This window comes from Ictalurus punctatus, chromosome 22 (genome assembly GCF_001660625.3).
Source record: "Ictalurus punctatus breed USDA103 chromosome 22, Coco_2.0, whole genome shotgun sequence".
NCBI lineage: Eukaryota > Metazoa > Chordata > Actinopteri > Siluriformes > Ictaluridae > Ictalurus > Ictalurus punctatus.
In genome coordinates, this window is record NC_030437.2 from 11,373,022 (window position 1) to 11,390,637 (window position 17,616).

Sequence of the window (17,616 nt, forward strand, 5' to 3'; positions counted from 1 at the left end):
CTGAAAAGCCATACCAGGGTTTTTTTGTTACCTTGCAGTGACAGACACTTTGCTCTAGTCAAGCTTGGCAACAGTTAAGTGGTTCAGCGAGCACCAGCTACTCGAGTCTGACCCCAGCGCTTATTATAGCGAAAGTTTATTTTAATTTTTTATTGAATTATGTTACCAAATGCTGCGGAATTGAGTCAATTGGAGACTGTCCAACTCAGAAATCCTCGGAGACAGGCAGACAATGAGAAATAAAATTTGAGATTAGGAAAAAGTGTATGTGTGTGTATAATTTCCCCGTGTATAATGATGATTTCCCCATGTATAATGGCTCCTGCGCCCATGGGGGCCTTACTCAAGAGCCCAGCAGTCAGTGGTCTATCATTCTCTGTGAACAATAATACAATATTTTCTCGGAGGTACTCTCTTTCAAGATTTAAGACATACACCTCTCCTTATATGTCTCTCCCTGGCTGCAACGAGAAAAACACAAACACACGCAATCTCTCTCTCCTCACTGTTTTATTTTCCGTCTGGTAAACATTCGTGTTATATCTACAGTGACTAAAATAATCTGTTACATTTCGCTGGAGTTCTCAGTAGCTGTTTATGCAACCCTTCTCGTCCACCGCTTGAGACAGCACTGCTACACTGGGAGCCACGTGGGATCATGAAACCTGGCCGTCTCGGAGGGCGTGGCCACGCAGTAGCGGCTCAGTGGATGTCCAGCAGGAGGGCGTGGCTCGTCACAGTGGTCCACCCAATGGTGGGAAACACTGCGCGAGTCGCTATGGTGACGGCGCTCGGCTTGACTGCGTGATGGGTTGACAGGTTGCGCGCTCGGCTGTTAGTGCTCTAAGCGAGCATGTACTCCAAGAGTGTGCGGGTACCGTCGGATAGTCAAGCCAGAGAAAAGTAAGTTTATTTATCTATTCACAGGAAAGAGGAGGAAACGAAATGGCCACTGTGGAACAGATAACGTGCGTCGAAAACAACTGAATTCAGAGAGAAAACGAGAGACAAGCCGCCAGTTCCGGTGTTTCATAAACGAGTGCGGAGCTCTGAGCAGGTTTTCATCCTGTTAGACTCGAGACTTTGAGCGGAAAAGCTCGTTGTCATTATTAAATCTTTACAATTCTGCATCGTTGTCGGCATATCCAATAAGCGTTAGTAGGTAGGATAAACGGCGGCTGTTTGTAACCGGTTTTTACGCACAAATACATGGTTTATGTGTGTGTTTACTCAGAGGGTAAGCATTTGGGGGTTTGAAATCACTGGGAATTTGCCTTTCCATATTGATAGGCTGCTTATAAATTATATTGTGGGTGTTGGTGTGAGTTTAACGGCTGGAGAAGCAGTAAGAGTGTTAAGTATCGATAAACAGTCATAGTTTTGTTTGTGTGGGTGCGCGCATGCGCAAATTGGATGCGTTTGGTCTTTCTCCACTTAGAAAACGAGTCGAAACTGTGAGGCTGACAAGTGTGATAAAACAGTACTGTCTTGCTGTGTAGGTTTGGACATGTGTACCATCAAGGTTCCCTTGAGCAAGGCCCTTAATCCTCAATTGCTTAGTTGTAGGCCTATAAATGAGATAAATGTAGCCTAAGTTGCTTTGGATAAGGCCAGGTGCCATAAATATAATGTAATGATTTCGCTTAGACTTGTGTACATAGCAGTACATCCAGTGTTCAACATTAGCCTTGTTCACACTGTAGATGTTAAATAAATACTGAGCAATGGTGTTTGGTTTCATTTTTAAAAAGGGAGCTCCAAATGGACAATGGTCAAATATTTCTACCTCTTTTAACACCTGAGTCAACTCATCAGCTATTTACCAAAACCAGCATGGCCTCAATATGTGTTCGAAAAAGGGAAACTTAAATTTCTGTAAGTTCTGTAAGTTCAAGCCTTCAGGACATAGACACTCATAGATGTAACAGTGGGTCAGCTTTGGTTCCAAGAGCTTCACCTCTATTGTGCCATCAGCCAATTGCGGATATTTCACCTCAGTCCATCTCATCACAGACACATTTTCCCCATAGCATCAGAGTAAACAATGAACAGTCAACTTAGTCCTGTGCATCACAAGTATTCCATGTTTAGTATTGTGCAGTTTTATTTAGATATTAATATTTAAACATTATTATTATTATTATTATTATTATTATTATTATTATTGGTGTTGTTGTTATTATTATTATTATTACATTAATAAAATTATGCATTTAAGTTTAACTTGGACCCACCTGTTTGCTTCAAGTCTGTCTGTTATCCTATGAACAAATAAATGGCTTAATTAACAGTAGTTAATGCCATGTTAGTTGATGTTACATTCTTTATCATTTTCAAATATAGATGAAATATCAATCCCATGTTTTAAGTGTAGCCCAAATGATGTATGTTAATGTCAACCCATGCCTTTATAGTAATTCTTATATAGCCTTATTGTTTAGTAGGAAGATTATACAGTAGGAGCTAATAATCATGTCAGTGTAGCATTGATCATTTTAATTTTAGGTCTCAAAGTAAAATGTGAATTATTTTGTGAAATTGAAAAATAATAAGCACAAAAGAACACTGCTTTAACAAGCAGAGATACATAGATAAATAGTCTGTACATCTTTTCAGTGAATGAGCCAAAATGATACACAAGGTTTTTTTTAACCCCCAGTCCAGTTTGAATATAATAAGCAGTTCAGATTTGAATTCCTGTTGTAGGATTTTATCAGCATTTATAATGACCAAACAAGATAAAACTGGTCCGAAGAATCTCTCTATAATTTAATATAATCATGTTTCCAAAGCAGATGAGCATAATACAAATTTCTTTAATTTCATTTAAGTTGCAACTTAAGGAAACCATTATCTTGATCTTACTTGAAAACTTGTTATTGCGGTGGCTTCTTTAATGAATAACGTCATTCAGTAAACTGGCCAAAATGTCTGTGTACAGGTCTGCAGAAATGTGTGTAAAGCTGATGACTGACTCTTTACATGCTGCAAAGCAGTGGGGGTACAATCCATAGGTATTTCTGAGATATACATTTCCAAATAGAAAAGAACAAACACTGTTTATTTTTTTAACCTCCTTTAAAAAAACAATTAAATTGTGGCACAATTGTGTTGAAAATCATAATCTTACATTCCTAAAAAAAATCCTTAATGTCTTAAAAAGAATCACTTACTTTAATTTCAGGGACTTTCACATTTCAGCAGCTGTGTCCATGTGTTATTTCTGCTCTTGAGTGATGACTGAAGTGAGCACATTTGTTTTGGTGTCTGTAAATGTATTTTCATCCCCATGGTAGCAGTTGTTTTGTTTTCATCCTGATGTTTCTTTTCCAAGGAACTCATTGCTCATTATCCTGTCTTTGTCTTTTTCTGTGTTTATTTATTTTTTTTCAATTTCTTCCTTTTGCTGTGTATTGCTATATTGCTATGTCAGTAACTGTTTTATGTCCCTCAGTATATGAAATCTCTTATTTGTGTCTCTGCTATAGAATTTTTTATACCAGTGTCTACAAATGTAGAATACCCACTTTCCTTGAAAGAAATGTTTCCTGTATATCAAATCCAGTTATGTGATATGAGATCGACATTGAAAACGTATTTGAAAAATAGAAGGGAAGCTCCTCGAACACGACTTTGCCAACCTCAGTGTGGAGTTAATAGGCCTAATGCTTTATCAGTCTTCATGTAGCTTTATGTGTCTAGCTTTAATTGGAGTTGAGTAAATGTAAGTACAAAAATGTTATAGGGAAAAGGGTGGTATGATGCGGTCCGAAAGGTAACATGTTAAATAATTTTCCAATAACAGCAAATCCCCAAGTTTATTATTCCTCTGAAATACCACAGCAATCTGCCTGTAAATAATCTATATATACATATATATAATGACACATCATACATTTGATACATTTACAGTTACATTTAATCTGCAAAACATGTTAGTTTCAGTTATTATATACTTATGGTGTAGCGGCACAGTAGTTCCCTCAACAGCCTCACTTTTTCCCACACTTAAAGTTAAAGCCTCCGTGAAGTGCCTTGATACCTGCAGTGCTATTTGATGTGTTGATGTAATTTCCACTGAAACAGTAATTCAGGGCAGGACACAACGAGTGGCTTCTCTCCCTTTTTAAATAGCCAGTAGCGTTTAGCTTACCTCTCAGCCGGGGCTAAGCTATACTTGACAGTTAGTACCATGGAAGTGAGCCTGACCAATAAAGTGAATGAATTCAAGCCATTCCTTCTTAACCAGCTTACAGCTGGAAAACTGAATAAAGTGCTTGCGTTCGAACACCCAAAGACACATTTACCACCCATGTTTGCTGATATGATCTCTCTCGTTCATCAACGGCAACTGCAGCACCGTGATTTTTATCATGTTGGGGGCAGGGACACTTCAGATTCTAGAGAGTATTTTGACTGGATAGAAAACTGATGAGAAGCTGAAGTGCAGAGTGATGTCATCAACATTGTTGATCTGTATTAATGGTAGAGAGAGACTGTAAATTTTAAATGCATATATCTTCTAAATGCGAATTGTATCATTGGTTTGGAGCACACTAGGTTATAGATAACCTAAAGGCTAACATATTCATACTAAAAGCCAGAAAACCTCAAATTTGATTTCATGGGGACTTTAATAAGGCTATTAAAAAAAAAAAGCCTCAAAGTTGTCCATTCTCAAGATTTTTCTGCATTAGAGTTGAATGCTAGAATGCATTACCTGTGATTGCCAAATGTAAACAACGCTGCCAGAAAAACAAGCCAGTCATTAACCATATCAAATCAAGGTTTTATCAGTATAATAGGCCTAATATATTGCAACGCATACTGAATCTGTAATATGTAGCAGTATAATGACAATAATTTGTCTGTGTGATGCATTTATATGCTGGATCTGCAATTTCAAGACCTTGTTTTGAACTTGTCCATCTGTGAATCAGTGAGCCATTGGAAAACACATTTCCTCCAGAACAGCCAATTTTTGAATGACATTTCAGTGACTCAGTTACAGAATGTGTTTTATTGGCATGCAGGTCTGCGCTCACCATTCCTTTTAATACGTGCGAGTGATCATGTGGTCTTACTCTCCAGTAGTGTCCCATTTCATCCCTTTTCTTTGATTATGTAGATGTTCTCCAGAGCCTTGTGCAAAGTGACAAGCAGATTCAAAGCATGGGAGAAATATATATAAATGTCAAGCTAATCTGTTAATGTTTGTGCAAAGGCAATTTACATATTGCAAATGTCATGATGGTCTCATAATGACCCATTTTCTAAAACATTGCTGACAATATCTGTGACTGCCACAGGCTCTTACACTCAGATAGTGCATTTCTTCTTTAAATGTTGTTATGCAGAGAAAGGTATGATGAATTAAAATATGTGCCCACCTCTTCCTTTTTGTTTTATGGTCCAGAAATTCTGAAATGTTTATCTAGTAAACCAGTATCACATTGAAGACAGTCTCTGTTCCGCTCTGTAGCTTTTGTCTTTTGTTCTTCATGGGAGTCTCTCTCCCTCTTTCCCTCTTTCAATCCCCTTTTCGATGCTCCACTGGGTCTGACAGAATCTCAGCAGTATTAATTTTAAACTTATTTCCAGCATCCGGGTCTCCTCCCTCAACCCTGCTTCTCTTTCATCTTAGTTTCCATGAAATCTGCTATCATTATTTCAACCTCTACACCACCCTCTCGCACATGAAATGCCTCCTCCTGTGAGCACTCTTCCCTCTGGTTCTGCTACATTTATTTTTGTCCTGTATATTTTTCCACAGGGTTCCCATTGATGCTTACATAAAGATGGCATATATGCCTTTCACAAGACATTGCTCAATGTGCAGATCAGGTCAACACACAATACGCATCTAAACATCAGGCAGCAGTATCCCTGTATGGAAGGAGATGAGACATAAAAGCGAATGAAAGAGCTTTCTACCATGTCAGTACTATCAATATGTCTTTGGGTGTTGTTGAGGTTTGCAGAAATTCTGCACGTCCTCAGCTCTGTATGTCATACACCAGGATTTAGAGAAAAGAAGCATTTGAATGTTAGTAGTTCTGTATGATGCAGTGTTTGAATTGTTCCCTATTTCTCTTAGTCATGTTCCTTGAGTGTACACGCAAAGCTTTATTACAGACCGCATACTCCCAAGCTCTCGGCAGAGTATGCTTTCAATTTATTTTATGATGCATCCGAAGTTACGCTGTAAGAGCAGAGTTGAATTACGCACGTGTAGTGGCTTCCACAGACGAAGCAGTTCGGGACTGCATGGCTGCCCTGAATAATTTGCAGATAAACACAGACACATCACAGTTACTAGTACACTTGTGCTTGAATTTTCCCCACTGAAATGTACTGAAAATAAAGTTGTGTGTTATTTCAGAACCTCTTTATGTAAGAATTTAGTTGATACAATATCAAGTATTGGAACAGCAGGGCCAGTTAAGTTTTTTTGCAATACATTGAAGACATTTGGGTTTGAGAACAAAAGATGAATATGGGAAGCTAGATCAGAATTTCAGCTTTCATTTCCTGGTATTTAATGTTATTGTGATGTGTTAAACAACTTAATAATAATAATAATAATAATAATAATAATAATAATTCCTTTTCTAGACACTCAAAGTGCTTTTACTAGGGGGGGAATGATGCAACGGCAGCCATAGTGAGCCAGAACACCCACCACACACCAGCTATTGGTGGAGAGGAGAGGAGAATGATGTAGCCAATTCAGGGATGGAGATTATTAGGGGGCCATGATATGTAAGGGCCAATGGGGGAATTTTGCCAGGACACCCAGGTTATACCTCTACTGTTTACAAGAAGTGTCCTGGGATTTTTAATAACCACAGAGAGTCAGGACCTCAGTTTATGGTCTCATCTGAAAGACGGTGCTGTTTTTACAGTATAGTGTCCCCATCACTATACTGGGGCATTAGGCCCCACACAGACCACATGGTGAGTGCCCCCTGCCGGCCACACTAATACCACTTCTAGCAGCAACCTTAGTTTTCCCCAGGAGGTCTCCCATCCAGGTACTGGCCAGGCTTAGCCCTGCTTAGCTTTAGTGAAAACCAGGCAATAACACGGCACCTTTGATGTCAGACCACCCAATTTTTAGGTAATCAAAAATATAGGAACAGATAGATTTAAAGTAAATAACACTTAATATTTCTTTGCATATCCTTGGCTTGCAATAACTGCATCAAGCTGGTGACCCACTGTTGCATTTTGCATGTTGCTTTTCCAGGCTTGTACTGCAGCCTTTTTCAATTGTTTTTTCGTTTTGGGGGTTTCTCCCTTCAGTTTTCTCTTCAGTAGATGGAATGAATGCTCAACTAAGTTAAGGTCTGGTGATTGACTTGGCCAGTCATGCCCCGGAAGAAGGGAACACAAAGCCCCCCGCCCCCCCAAGAAGTGGAGGTTATTATAAGAGCAAAAGGGGACTATATCTGGAATGTGATGTTCAGAAACTGCATATGGGTGTAATTTTCAGGCATACACAAACTTTTGGCCATATAGTGCATATTTGAAATATAGATATGTATTAACAATGATCTGTCCCTCTCTCACCTGCTCCTCTACACTTGTCTCACACTGCATCCTGCCACCACACATATTTCGGCCAGTCCCCTAAAATGCATCATCTTTAAATAAAGACAAATTTGCAGTGATTGATGTTTTATCTACAGCTATGACTAATGATGCAGCTATTCATATTCATATATTGACAAAATACTAATTTACTGTAAATATCATTGTATTAGTCTTTATTTGATTCTTTTTAAATTGTCACTTGTTACATGGTATTGGAGTTGACAGCAAAGTCATTTTCTATCCCCTGATTTACTTTGGCTTAAAGTAAATTGATTGTATTTAAAGTCAGAGGTTTAAACACTACTGAAAAACTCTAGATACACAGAATATTGACATATCCTTTGACCTTAAGTTGGCAACTCTGAATACAGCTTTAAAGAAGGTATTATAGCAAGCAAAAATAAGTTTCTTGTGTTCTGCTGATAATGTTTTGACTTGACAAAGAGACAGATAGTTTTCTTGATCTACCAGTAATAATAAATACCAGTGCTGTACATCAATTTTGGCAAACTGGCCATTTGATTGTACTGTTTGACAAAATCAGTTAATCCTTATGGTTAACTCTGTGTACTTTAGTCTAAATTAGAGATGCAGTGATTTGATTTGGGGTATCATTATTAGAGATTATATTGTCCTAAAAATTAGATTGTAGCACATTAGATTTGACGCTTTCTGATCAGATACACTGACATATTTTGTGCGGTGAAGACATGTGGTGTTAACTGACACTGATTGTTTTAAAGCATGGTGTCATCACGCCTGTGCTGTTTCACACAAATTGGCAACACAACAGAAGCATGCAGAGAGTCGGCTTGGTACTAAGAGGATGTCACACATAATATTCCTGCAATGCTATCATCATAAAAATTTAAAAAAGGGTTTGGTACATTTCTACAATAGATTCATGTCTATATTTACTATCTCTTTTCTTCCATCTGTCTCTTTCAGGCTAGCCCTCTATGTTTATGAATATCTGCTACATGTTGGAGCTCAAAAATCAGCACAGACTTTCCTCTCAGAGGTAGGTAGCCTGAAATGCAGCTCAACATCACATAAAATAATGTCAGTTCAATGCAGTACTTTTAAACATGGTTGCTGTATGCACCTATCCATGGAGGGAGCTTAGACAGTTCCCTGTGTAGAAGCTGTAGGACACTCTGGTTTTGTCCTTGCTCCAGGCTAATTGAGTTACTCTGCACATAGGTGATCTGAAAGAGACACAGACAGTTGCTCATGTGCATGTTCACACTTTGTCAAGGACAAGTATTAGCATCCACCATGCTGCTTTTAGTGTCATACACTAACTATACATTACAGTATTTGGGTAGTTCTCAGCTACATCAACTAGTGCAGCCATTTGATCAGAGACAGATTTTGTATCATTTTTATTATTTCACTTTTTTATTAGATCTAATTTAACCTAATAAATTAATTAGGTCATTAAGCACCGTCACACCAGATCACACATCTTGGAATATAATCGGCATCATCCTTTTGATCCGCAACAAGCATTAATTTCTCTCAAAACCATAGCAATCCTATATTTCAAAGATTCAGTCCAGAAATAATCTGCTGTTATGTTTAGACATCACTTTGTTGATTAGACAGTATTAAAGAAACATATTGAATACAGCTATATTGAATATAGCTAATTAAGTTATTTCAGACAAATGTGATGCTACAGCTGTCGTCATATGATCTAACTACTACACAGTAACAGCATATACAAAAAAAAAAAAGTATTGAAAATCAAAAAGAAAGCATGCCTGGTTACAAAGAAACAGGAAAACAAGATCATTCCACAAACACAGCCACGTCTGAGACACCCAAAGCATATTGTGGCTCCGACACCAACAAGACAAGTCTTAAGACTTTCCCTCCTATTGTATACTGCTTCCTTTGCGACTCCCATCTTTTGCCACCCTGGCCTTGCAGCCATCCCACGCAACCCCCAAAATAACCCTTCTGTATCTCCCTAGCAGTGACACAGACTCACACAAACAAGCACAATGGATAACATGGGCACTCAGCACACCCACGCTGTTTACAGCAGCCACTGGATTATTGTGTGGACGGAAATCATGGCCAGCTCATCCAGACAGCTCACTGCTGAAAATCAGAGATCTAACATAAATGCAAATTTTGATTAGAACACTGACTCTGTGCAAGTGATAATCAGATATTTGTCATTCTACATTAGTATTTAGTAAAAAATAAAACATGATTGGGCATGCTGTTATAAGAAAATGACAGTGACAAGGTAGTGTTAGGTGTTACCACCCAAATGCCGATTCTTTGGTGTTATATATACAGGGCATCCGGAAAGTATTCACAGCGCTTCACTTTTCCCACATTTGTTATGTTACAGCCTTATTCCAAAATGGATTAAATTCATTATTTTCCTCAAAATTCTACAAACAATACCCCATAATGGCAACATGAAAGAAGTTTCTTTGAAATCTTTGCAAATTTATTAAAAATAAAAAACAAAAAAAGCACATGTACATAAATATTCATAGCCTTTGCGATGACAACAGCCTTTGCGATGAGCTCAGGTGCATCCGGTTTCCTCTGATCATCCTTGAGATGTTTCTACAACTCAATTTGAGTCCACCTGTGGTAAATTCAGTTGATTGGAAATGATTTGGAAAGGCAGTTAACAATGCATGTCAGAGCACAAACCAAGCCATGAAGTCCAAGGAACTGTCTGTAGACCTCCGAGACAGGATTGTTTCGAGGCACAGATCTGGGGAAGGGTACAGAAACATTTCTGAAGCATTGCATGTCCCAATGATCACAGTGGCCTCCATCATCCATAAATGGAAGAAGTCTGGAACCAGCAGGACTCTTCCTAGAGCTGGCCGCCCGGCCAAACTGAGCGATCAGGGGAGAATGGCCTTAATCAGAGAGGTGACCAAAAACCCGATGGTCACTCTGACAGAGCTCCAGCGTGTCTCTGTGGAGAGAGGAGAACCTTCCAGAAGAACAACCATCCCTGCAGCACTCCACCAATCAGGCCTGTATGGTTGAGGTGCCAGACGGAAGCCACTCCCCAGTATAAGGCACATGACAGCCCGCCTGGAGTTTGCTAAAAGGCACCTGAAGGACTCTCAGACCATGATGAAACAAAGATTGAACTCTTTGGCCTGAATGGCAAGCGTCATGTCTGGAGGAAACAGGCACCAGTTATCACCTGGCAAATACCATCCCTACAGTGAAGCATGGTGGGGGCAGCATCATGCTGTGGGGATGTTTTTCAGCGTCAGGAACTGGGAGACTAGTCAGGATCGAGAGAAAGATGAATGCAGCAATGTACAGAGACATCCTTGATGGAAACCTGCTCCAGAGCGCTCTGGACCTCAGACTGGGGCGAAGGTTTATCTTCCAACAGGACAACGACCCCAAGCACACAGCCAAGATATCAAAGGAGTGGCTACAGGACAGCTCTGTGAACGTCCTTGATTGGCCCAGCCAGAGCCCAGACTTGAACCCGATTGAACATCTCTGCAGAGATCTGAAAATGGCTGTGTACTGACGCTCCCCATCCAACCTGATGGAGCTTGAGAGGTCCTGCAAAGAAGAATGGGAGAAACTGCCCAAAAATAGGTGTGCCAAGCTTGTAGCATCATACTCAAAAAGGCTTGAGGCTGTAATTGATGCCAAAGGTGCTTCAACAAAGTATTGAGCAAAAGCTGTGAATACTTATGTACATGTGCCTTTTTTGGTTTTTCATTTTTAATAAATTTGCAAAAATTTCAAACAAACTTCATTCATGTTGTCATTATGGGGTATTGTTTGTAGAATTTTGAGGGAAATAATTTAGAAATTTAGAAAGAATTTAATCCATTTTGGAATAAGGCTGTAACATAACAAAATGTGGAAGTGAAGCGCTGTGAATACTTTCCTGATGCACTGTGTGTGCGTGTGTGTGTGTGTGTGTGTGTGTGTGTGTATATATATATATATATATATATATATATATATATATATATATATACTGTGTATGTATATATATATATATATATATATATATATATATATATATATATATATATATATATATATACAGTGAGGGAAAAAAGTATTTGATCCCCTGCTGATTTTGTACGTTTGCCCACTGACAAAGAAATGATCAGTCTATAATTTTAATGGTAGATTTAGTTGAACAGTGAGAGACAGAATAACAACAAAAAAATCCAGAAAAACGTATGTCAAAAATTTCATAAATTAATTTGCATTTTAATGAGGGAAATAAGTATTTGACCCCTCTGCAAAACATGACTTAGTACTTGGTTTAAAAACCCTTGTTGGCAATCACAGAGGTCAGACGTTTCTTGTAGTTGGCCACCAGGTTTGCACACATCTCAGGAGGGATTTTGTCCCACTCCTCTTTGCAGATCTTCTCCAAATCATTAAGGTTTCGAGGCTGACGTTTGGCAACTCGAACCTTCAGCTCTCTCCACAGATTTTCTATGGGATTTAGGTCTGGAGACTGCCTAGGTCACTCCAGGACCTTAATGTGCTTCTTCTTGAGCCACTCCTTTGTTGCCTTGGCCGTGTGTTTTGGGTCATTGTCATGCTGGAATACCCATCCACGACCCATTTTCAATGCCCTGTCTGAGGGAAGGAGGTTTTCACCCAAGATTTGACGGTACATGGCCCCGTCCATCGTCCCTTTGATGCGGTGAAGTTGTCCTGTCCCCTTAGCAGAGAAACACCCCCAAAGCATAATGTTTCCACCTCCATGTTTGATGGTGGGGATGGTGTTCCAGGGGTCATAGGCAGCATTCCTCCTCCTCCAAACACGGCGAGTTGAGTTGATGCCAAAGAGCTCCATTTTGGTCTCATCTGACCTCAACACTTTCACCCAGTTGTCCTCTGAATCATTCAGATGTTCATTGGCAATCTTCAGACGGGCATGTATATGTGCTTTCTTGAGCAGCGGACCTTGCGCGCGCTGCAGGATTTCAGTCCTTCACGGCGTAGTGTGTTACCAATTGTTTTCTTGGTGACTATGGTCCCAGCTGCCTTGAGATCATTGACAAGATCCTCCCGTGTAGTTCTGGGCTGATTCCTCACTGTTCTCATGGTCAATGCAACTCCACGAGGTGAGATCTTGCATGGAGCCCCAGGCCGAGGGAGATTGACAGTTCTTTTGTGCTTCTTCCATTTGCGAATAATCGCACCAACTGTTGTCACCTTCTCACCAAGCTGCTTGGCAATGGTCTTGTAGCCCATTCCAGACTTGTGTAGGTCTACAATCTTGTCCTGACATCCTTGGAGAGCTCTTTGGTCTTGGCCATGGTGGAGAGTTTGGAATCTGATTGATTGATTGTTTCTGTGGACAGGTGTTTTTTATACAGGTAACAAACTGATATTAGGAGCACTCCCTTTAAGAGTGTGCTCCTAATCTCAGCTCGTTACCTGTATAAAAGACACCTGGGAGCCAGAAATCTTTCTGATTGAGAGGGGGTCAAATACTTTTTTCCATCATTAAAATGCAAATTAATTTATAAAATTTTTGACATGCGTTTTTCTGGATTTTTTTGTTGTTATTCTGTCTCTCACTGTTCAAATACAACTACCATTAAAATTATAGACTGATCATTTCTTTGTCAGTGGGCAAACGTACAAAATCAGCAGGGGATCAAATACTTTTTTCCCTCACTATATATATATATATATATATATATATATATATATATATATATATATATATATATATATATATATATATATATTTTTTTTTTTTTTTTTTTTTTTTTTTTTTTTTGAAGAATTGTACGTCATACTTTTTAGCCGGCTATATCCAGTTACTATACATATAATGTTGTGGGTCATCCATGAAAGTTCCTGTTATCGCTTACATTATAGCAACTACAAACAGTCCTTCCCTCACCAGCCTTTCTTTTTTTCTCCATCTTGAAGTTAATAAGCCAAAAATACTGCCATTGTCATGTTACTGAGAATCTGCAAAGTGCCAAGTCCTGCTCAGGTTCCGCAGGGGCTGGGATTCCTCAGTCTCATCAGTCTCTATCCTCTGAGAATCCTTTAGGCTTAGATTATATAAAGTATCTGCCATCCAAATCCCTGTTAATTAGCTGTTCCTGTAGAAAAGATATGAAAGGACCCTGGAACTGTGAGGTGACAGTGCTACCTGTTGTACCACTATGCTGCCCCAGACCTATAATAATAATAATAATAATAATAATAATAATAATAATAATAATATAATTTCAAAATATTCATTAGATAAAATTAGATGTGCAATATTGCAGTGGTTCTAGCTAGTTTCTTAATTTAAGGATTTTATATTTCATTTACATTAGCTATTAGCAACAGATGGAGTACAATTGCCCAAGTGCCTTTTCCTTAATAGTCAACACATACATACATGTGGTTTTATCAGAAGGGGCAGATTTAGCTGGTCAGATTGAAGGAAGAGGGAAGCTCAATGTTTTTATTGCATGATTCACTTCACAGGCAGCAGATGACTCTAAAAATGAATCCTTTAACATAAACAATGATTTCATGTTGAGATTTATTTCATAAGAAGCCAGTGAACAAATTTTTAAAGCGAGCCAAGAGCAAAACCTATGATGGGTTTATAGACTACAGACTTTATTCTCTTATCAGTTATAGCCATGACTCCAGAAATTAAACCGCTATTAATTACATGCAGGATGACTCAGCTGTACTTCTTCAGTAAGACTGTAATCACTCATCCTAGTGTTCTCTTTCTGGCCCTGGCAGATCCGTTGGGAGAAGAACATCACGCTGGGAGAGCCACCTGGGTTCCTTCACTCCTGGTGGTGGTACGCAGCTCACATCCAGTATAACAAATCTCCATACATGCCTGATGAAGCTTGGGTTAATTAATGCAGAGGTTGCTTTGATTTGCAGTGTTTTCTGGGATCTCTACTGTGCAGCTCCGGAAAGGAGAGAAACGTGTGAACATTCAAGTGAGGCCAAAGCTTTCCATGACTATGTGAGTGACTTGCTTATGGTGAGCTTTGTAAAAGAACTGTTGTAGTAATACTTGGTTTGAATTTTCTGTAAGACAAATAAGGACGTGTGTTATTTTTGCACGTCAGATTTTTTTAACAAGCTGGGGTGTTGTTATTGGGAATTCGCGCAGCTGCAGCTGTGAGACAGAGAAATTGAGGACCCTGGGAGGGATGATAAATGGGTTGTGAAGCGACACAAAGGATGATGTCATACCCTTATGGTCAACACCATTAGAAAGTGGAGAGAAAGATTAAAGGCAAAAATGCCAAATGGGAGTTCAGCGCAGGATAGCATAGGATTCTTTGTCCTTTGAAAAATGCAACTTATTGATACCACAGTTCAACCCAATAGTACTGCTACAGCTAGCAAGTATACACTGCTGATACTTTGCCAGAATATCATAGACAAATCCATTAGCTATTGATCATTCAAAAGAGTTGGGAATAGATAAGGAATAAAATATAATGCTATTATAGGAAAATAATCAAGGTGCTGCCATGAAAAGTTGATCATTTTAAGTGTTTTATTCCTCTTATACCACAGCATTTACCAACAATTACCCTTTTTTATTTGTTAAAGCCCAACGTGTTTTAACGTTTGCAAAATTAATTTACAGTTATAGTTAACATTGTGGAACATCTGTGAAAAAGAAAAAAAAACACGTTATCAATATATAAATGTGTTTTTATAATCCAGTTATGTAGAAAGTCCGCTATCTCATTGTTATAAAGACAGTAATGAACGCAATATTATAAAATTAGCAGAGGGCTGGTACAATTGCAATTTTTATTGTTTGACTTTAATTCTAGACTTCACACTTCCCACATAACATCATGCATATGTTTGCTTGTTTTAGCTTGTGTCAGTTTCCCGATATCATCAGCAAATGATTCAAATGATATAATTTCACTGAAACTGAAAGGAGACCTGAGTTACAATTATAATAGCACAATGTGGCAAAATTGTAACACCACTCAAATACAGTAAACTTTCATGTACATGAGGTAAATCAATTGAAACTGTAGTGTAATTAATATACAGTCCCCTCTGAAAGAATTGGAATGGCAAGGCCAATTCTTTTGTTTTGGCTATATGCTGAAGAAATTTGGGATCGAGATCAAAAGATGAATATGAGATGATAGTTGAGAATTTCAGTTTTCATTTCCTGATATTTACATCTAGATGTGTTAAACAACTTGGAACATGGCACTTTCAGTGGCAGACCACGCAATTTCTTTGGTGAGCAAAAGTATAGGAACAGCTTATAGGAGAAAATGTGCATTTCACCTCTGAAGGGAGAAAATCAACTAAACAAACAACGACTAAAAGAGGCTGACCAACAATTTAGTGATTTCAATGAATCAAAGGCTAGGTGCGGTTATTGCAAGCAAGGGGCTTGCAACCAAATATTAAGTGTTATTTACTTTAATTTACCACAAGTCTTATCTATTCCTATACTTTTGCTCACCTAAAATTGGGTGGTCTGATACAAAAGGTTCTATGTTTATGTTAACATATCTAGATGTAAATGCCTGGAAATAAAAGCTGAAATCCTAAACTCTTTTGATCAATCCCAAATGTCTTTGGTGTACAGCAGAAAAAACTAATCGGCCTTGCCATTCCAATAGTTTTGTAGGGGACTGTATGTGACAAATAAAGAATTCATGTGACTTACAACTAGCCAGTAAACAACTGTAACATGACATAATGACAGGAAATATACAGATGCTCAGCGGGAAAAAGTGGAAGGTTTTAGACTGGCCAAGTCAATCACCAGACCTTAACCCAACTGAGCATGCATTTCACCTCCTGAAGAGGAAACTGAAGGGATAAACACCGTGAATCAAGCAACAACTGAAAGAGGCTGCTATAAAAGCCTGGAAAAGCATCACAAAATAAGAAACCAACAATTTGATGATGTCAGTGAGTCGCCGTCGATATTTATCTCTTGATTTCAATTTCAGATGTCTTCAGTATATAATATAGTATGCTCCTACTTAATAGTTTTTTATATGATAGTAGACATGTTTATTATGGTATAGTATTTGGTTACAATAGTTTAACCATAATTTTATGAGTAAAGAAAGGAAAACATCTTTATGCACCCTGCAACTACAGTTAATTATGCATGCAGGAATTTGTGTGTGTGTTTGTGTGTATTTGTGTGTGTGTTCTGTCTCAGTGCTCACATCTTTCAGTATGTTTAACATTCTGAGACGCTTGAAGCAAGATGCTGTACAGTTATAACAGTTGTTACCACTGCACGACAGGCTGTACCCATGATTTCTCACAATCTTGCAAACAGAAGGAGCATGCACAAACTGTGAACACTGTACTAACAGATAGTGTAGAGATAACCATACACAACTGCTCAGAAAACCTAACAGAGAAATACTTCCAGTGTCATTACCTATATGGCACAAAATGGGTTTTCACACATATCTCCAGCAGGAGATAGATCACTGGCTTTTTCAGACAGACACAGAGGAGTGATGACTTTCTACATGCACATAAAGAAGTCATCATTCCATGTGTGCATTTAGAGAAAATAAACATGTTACAATTATGCCAGCTCTCCTATATACAGTCATGTGAAAAAATAAGTACACCTCATTGAAACGGTTGGCTTTTTGGACATTTTTCAAACATTTAATGATCTTTGAAACAGTGCCTATTAATAAAGTCGATATACTTGAACAAAACCACAAGGAAAGTTCGCTTTTTCAATCATTTATTCAACAGAAATATCAATATATGTGATATTCTTCTGTGGAAAAAGTAAGTACACCCTTGGCCTCAGTAGCTAGTATTCCCCCTTTAGCAGAAATAACTTCTTGTAGGCATTTTGCATAATTGTCCACCAGGCTTGCTGGAATTTTTGACCACTCTTCCATGTAATATTCTTTCAGTTGCAAGATGTTTGAGGGTTTTCTTGCATGTACTGCCCGTTTCAAATCCTGCCACAGCAATTCAACGGGATTCAAATCTGGGCTTTGACTAGACCATTCCATA

The 17,616-nt window shown here is 38.5% G+C and overlaps 1 protein-coding gene across 4 annotated transcripts in view; it reads left to right on the plus strand.

Moving 5' to 3' along the window:
• Positions 1–741: 741 nt before the first annotated feature.
• Positions 742–17,616, plus strand: part of ssbp2a (single stranded DNA binding protein 2a) — a 28,350-nt gene continuing 11,475 nt past the window's right edge. For 2 of the 4 annotated variants that reach the window (XM_017451818.3, XM_017451820.3), the window contains exons 1-4: positions 744–903; positions 8,545–8,617; positions 14,350–14,411; positions 14,500–14,584. In XM_017451818.3, coding sequence (XP_017307307.1) covers positions 854–903; positions 8,545–8,617; positions 14,350–14,411; positions 14,500–14,584 — 270 coding nt within the window. In that variant the 5' untranslated portion in view covers positions 744–853. Of the gene's footprint in view, positions 904–8,544; positions 8,618–14,349; positions 14,412–14,499; positions 14,603–17,616 lie in introns of all 4 variants that reach the window. The other 2 variants (XM_053674267.1, XM_053674268.1) reach the window with 2 other exon arrangements.